Source organism: Triticum aestivum, chromosome 1A, assembly GCF_018294505.1.
Source record: "Triticum aestivum cultivar Chinese Spring chromosome 1A, IWGSC CS RefSeq v2.1, whole genome shotgun sequence".
Classification (NCBI taxonomy): domain Eukaryota; kingdom Viridiplantae; phylum Streptophyta; class Magnoliopsida; order Poales; family Poaceae; genus Triticum; species Triticum aestivum.
This window is the reverse complement of record NC_057794.1, coordinates 3064218-3068852: the sequence shown is the minus strand read 5'-3', so window position 1 is coordinate 3068852 and position 4635 is coordinate 3064218. Positions and strand designations below refer to the sequence as shown.

At 48.5% G+C, this 4635-nt stretch overlaps 1 protein-coding gene across 1 annotated transcript; it reads left to right on the top strand.

The window, feature by feature from the left end:
- Positions 1-306: 306 nt before the first annotated feature.
- Positions 307-1919, top strand: LOC123061755 (acyl transferase 15-like). The gene has a single exon (XM_044485039.1). The coding sequence runs from the start codon at positions 342-344 to the stop codon at positions 1602-1604; it is 1263 nt and encodes a 420-aa protein (XP_044340974.1). The 5' UTR covers positions 307-341; the 3' UTR covers positions 1605-1919.
- Positions 1920-4635: the final 2716 nt, after the last annotated feature.

Sequence of the window (4635 nt, the reverse complement as noted above, 5' to 3'; positions counted from 1 at the left end):
CATATAAAGATAAAGACTTGGTGGTTTTATATATGCAGAAAGTCTTCACTAGCAGGTTTTATGCATGTTCGTCGTTGCATTAATTTATTGATCACTGGCATGTTCTATGCACGTTCGTCGTTCATACAATGTCTGTAAAGACTACTGCAGCGAGCATAATTGATCTGTGGATGGTTCGTTTGATTCCCCTCGTTTTTGTTCCTATCCAAATACACATGGCCATGAAGGTAGAGCATCTTTGTCTTCAGTAATGTCCATATAAACCAAGCTGGGAAGGCTACAGGACACGATCAACACGTATTCAACTGTCAACTCTACACCTTGAGAGAAGAAGAAACAATATGAGTGTTGTGGTGATCAGCAAGTCCCCACCCGTGCTCGTCGAGCCATGGGAGGCGACAGTCACGGGAGGGGACATCAATCTGTCGTCTTATGACAAGATGTTTGGCGGCAGATCAGTTACAGTGCTCTTCATCTTTGCGTGTTCAATTCCAGATCCCGTGGAGACCATTAAAAGGGGATTGTCACAAGCACTTGTCCATTACTACCTTATCGCCGGCCGCCTTGCCGCTGGCGACGCAGCCGGCGAATTCGTCATCAAATGCACCGGCGAGGGGGTCTCCTTTGTTGCCGCCTCTGCCAACTGCGCCATCAATGACGTCCCAGAGTTCTGTGACTCTTCGCTGCAAGAAGAGCTCGCCATCTTCCATGCGGCCGAGGGTTTCAGCAACACTGAACCACTAGTGTTGATGCAGGTGACCGTGTTCACTTGTGGCGGGTTCGTCATGGGGGTGACGTGGAACCATGCCGTCGGCGATGGTACCGGGATGGCGCAGTTTATGCAGGCCATCGGAGAGTTGGCCCGCGGGCTGCCGTCGCCGTCCGTCATCCCGGTGAGGTCCAAGAATTCGCTCGTTTTGGACTTGCCTCCATTTTCCACAAACTTTGTTCAATTTTTGGGCATGCTCCAGCCGTCCCCAATGGTGTTCCTCGACATTACTGTCCCATCAAGCTTGGTCAACCGCATCAAAAGCACGTACACCATGAATTACCACCGGCCATGCACTGTGTTTGAGGCAGTTGCCGCGGTCCTGTGGCAGTGCCGAACCCGTGCAATCATGTCCGACCCGTCGGCCCTCGCCGTGCTTACCTTCCCAGCAAATGCGCGAAAGCACGCGGTTGCCAGGGAGGGCTTCTACGGCAACTGCGTCACCGCGCAGCTGGTGACGGCGACCAGTGGCGCCGTGGCGAACGGCGACCTCATGGAGCTAGTGAAGATGATCCAGCATGCCAAGGATCGGGTGCCCGGCCAGTCGAAGATCGACGAGCTGCGGCAGTTGGATGGGTACAATCTTTTCTTCATGTCGTGCTGGCGAAACCTTGGCATGGAGGCGATTGACTTTGGTTTTGGGCCGCCGGCGAGATTGATGGAGTACACCAAGGAAAGGACGACGCTGCCAAGCTGCGCAACGTGCGTCCCTTGCAATGACGAGTACAACGTGCAGTCCATCTGTGTCATACAGGAGCACGCCGACGCTTTCATCCGTGAATTAGCAAAATCCCACCTCACTTATAATCCGCTTTCAGCTTCATCCAAGCTTTGATTTTCTCCCAGATGCATGGAAGGATATGTATCCCTACTTTTATTCCCTCCATTTAATTTACTTTCTTCAATGATATGTATCCTACTCATTTGTATTGAGAGAAAGTAGTAGAACTTTAGTACTCCCTCCGTCCCAAAATTCTTGTCTTAGATTTGTCTAGATACAGATGTATCAAGTCACATTTTAGTATTAGTTACATCCGTATCTAGACAAATCTAAGACAAGAAATTTGGAACAGAGGGAGTACATAATTGTATTAAAGCAGCGACAATTAGTATGGATCGGAGTGAGTAATATGTACTCCTGGATATTCGTTTTGGCAACTAGGTCCAGGTGATCTCGAAATCTGCACCAAGCGCTCTCACGGAGATGCACACTGCCTTTAATTATGAACAATGTTCTCTATTCTTCAATGCTCTGTCCTTTACGAACATTTTTTTTAATGTTCCTGGCGCCATGATACCAGTAATTTTAATGTTTTTGTTCAGTGTCGCCATGTATCTATACAACCTTGTAGAATTATTTTCCTTGCAAACCATAAATGATATAGACAACACTTCTGCTTCGGTAGACCCCCCTCTCCTGAATACAAGGATGGCTGAGATTGGTCGATACCTCTTCATAACAAAGGGCATGATGGTCATATTTTGAAAAAGTGACCGCCCGGCGGCCCGACGGGGATATGTATAGAAATACGTGTTGGTAGTTTTTTTTCGTGGGACACGCACGTGCCCGCATGCACACGCCGCGGGTATGTGGGAAAAAATTGAAGTAAAAAATGCCCGACTTCGCTCCTGGGCCCATAGTAAACTATACAATCAACCCAAATCAAGCCCGAAGACGACTCGGGCGGTCGATTCGGCCCGCAAATGGGCCCAGAAGGGAGGTCCAACGGGGCGGCAGAGACTTTTGACCGCCCACAGACTACATAAATGTAACACTATTTATCACAAAGCTTTCTTCAGACAGAAATAGAAAGAAAAAAAACTCCTTAAAAAGAGAGTCAGGAAGCAACATCCAAGCTCTACCATAGAAACGCACATTCAAAGGAAGCCAACTGCCCACTTGGTATACGGCAGCAGCTGTGGTATCGTTTCAAAACTATTTTTATTTCCAGGAAGTGCGAGCTCCCCAACCTATTCAAGTTTTATGTCTCAATTCAAGCTCAGCTCGAGTCCTAGTCTAGCCGAGCATCAACCTAAAATTGAGCTCGAAAAGTTTGATAAGTATTAAACTTTCTTTATTTCACATGTGATTAAATGTTATTTTCTTGTAGTGCAGACGCACTTGTTAGAGCTGAACTTGAGCCTACCTCGCTGTCATCCGGCTTACTATGTTGTTATTTGAGTGAACATTTATCTTCTTTCGTGGAGCTTTTCCGAGCCGAGCAAGCTTTTTCCAGCAAAGCTCGAGCCCAGCGGCAAATTCGAATACCAATGATCAGGCACACTCGAGCTCGGCTAATTATTAGCCCCGTTGAATTCAAGCTCCAGGTAACTCATGCAAAAGTCTGAACTGATGAAAAGAAACAGGCAATATATTTCAACACTCCTCTCACGTCTAAGCTTATTTAGTCAGGATTTATAAGTGAAGACCACTTGTGTCTGATACCATATTGAATTCATGCTCCAGCCAATACATCAAAAAATTCGAACCGATGAAGAAAGAATCGGGCAATATATTTGAACACGCTCAAGCTTGGCTCATTAACAACCCTATCTAGAGACACGTGTATGTAAGCGTGTGCCAACTTAATTAATCTAATGTACCAAACTTAATTCAATTTGTTATGGAAAGTAATCAGCTATCTGTACATGCCAACCTTATTACAAAGGTATTAAGGTGCCAAAAATGTAGCAACTAAGTGTGACAAGCGACAATAGGAAGCCTATCAGAGAAAATGACCCAAACCGGGACATAAATTGTAGGTGTTGTTTAGTTTGTGACTAATTTTGCCAAAGGTTGTCACATTTAAGATTAGGCAAGTTTGACCAATTTAGGTGAGTGTTTGGTTCAAGCCATACCTTAGGCAAGACACAATAGGGCCACACATGACATGCACATAAAAAGCGTGGCAAGATTCCCTTAGATTTGCCAACTTTTGACTCTCATTTCGCTGAACTAATCTTAGGCAAACTTGGCCAAAACGTGTGGCAAAGTATGACAATGCTAGGCCTAGAACCAAACAGTCCCGTAATCCACTACAACATCTTTGTGCCATGGTGTTTGAGCGCTGTAGGACAACCTATCACCACAACCAATAGATACAGAAGTAACACACGTGCATTGGAGAATGAAGTTTTTCTTGTTAAAGGTAGTATCATTCTAAACTAACTACACAAACTAATAAAGAACTGGTGCATTATCAATTAAATAAGCAAGCCAAGACACTAGTAATCAAAGTTACACAGCTAAGAGCATCTCCAACTGCGCCCCCAACAGCCTCCCCCCCTCTCCCGGCGATTTTTTAGCGTCGGTGGCCGAAAATTGGCCCAGTCGCACCCTCAGGATCTCGTTTAGCGCAGGTTTGGGCGAAATACAGAGCCCGCGATCCCGCCCCGAACCCAAGCGGCCGGGTGCCGCCTGGGCGCGCCCGCACAAGTGAAAAGCGACATGGGGCCGCTCTGTCGGTGACTGAAGCCCTTTTCCCGCCGTTTTCTCCCGCTTTCCCCCCTAGGCTCCCCTCTCTTCTCCATTCCTCCCGCCAAACGCTCGCCTCCTCCCTACCCTTCCGCCCGCCATGCGGCCGATGAAGTACGTGATGCCGCGCGCCGCGACGGATCCCACAGCCGCCGCCGCCGCCCAGCCGAAGCAAAGGAAGCCGAGGGCGCCGCTATCCAAGCTCCCTGGCATGAGCAACGCCGAGTGGAAGGAGGATGTGGAGCGCCGGGAGGCCGTCACCGCCGACAGGCGCAACAGGGCCAAGAAGGCCAGGGAAAAAGCGGCGCACGCTGCGGCTGCGGCGGCGGCGGAACAAGCGGAGGCGGCGCGCTCGGCGATGATGAATCCACCCGGTGGGCACTCGTACGCG

Bases quoted from the DNA above. Each gene is read 5' to 3' on its own strand.
- LOC123061755 (XM_044485039.1), top strand. From the start codon at position 342: ATGAGTGTTGTGGTGATCAGCAAGTCCCCACCCGTGCTCGTCGAGCCA.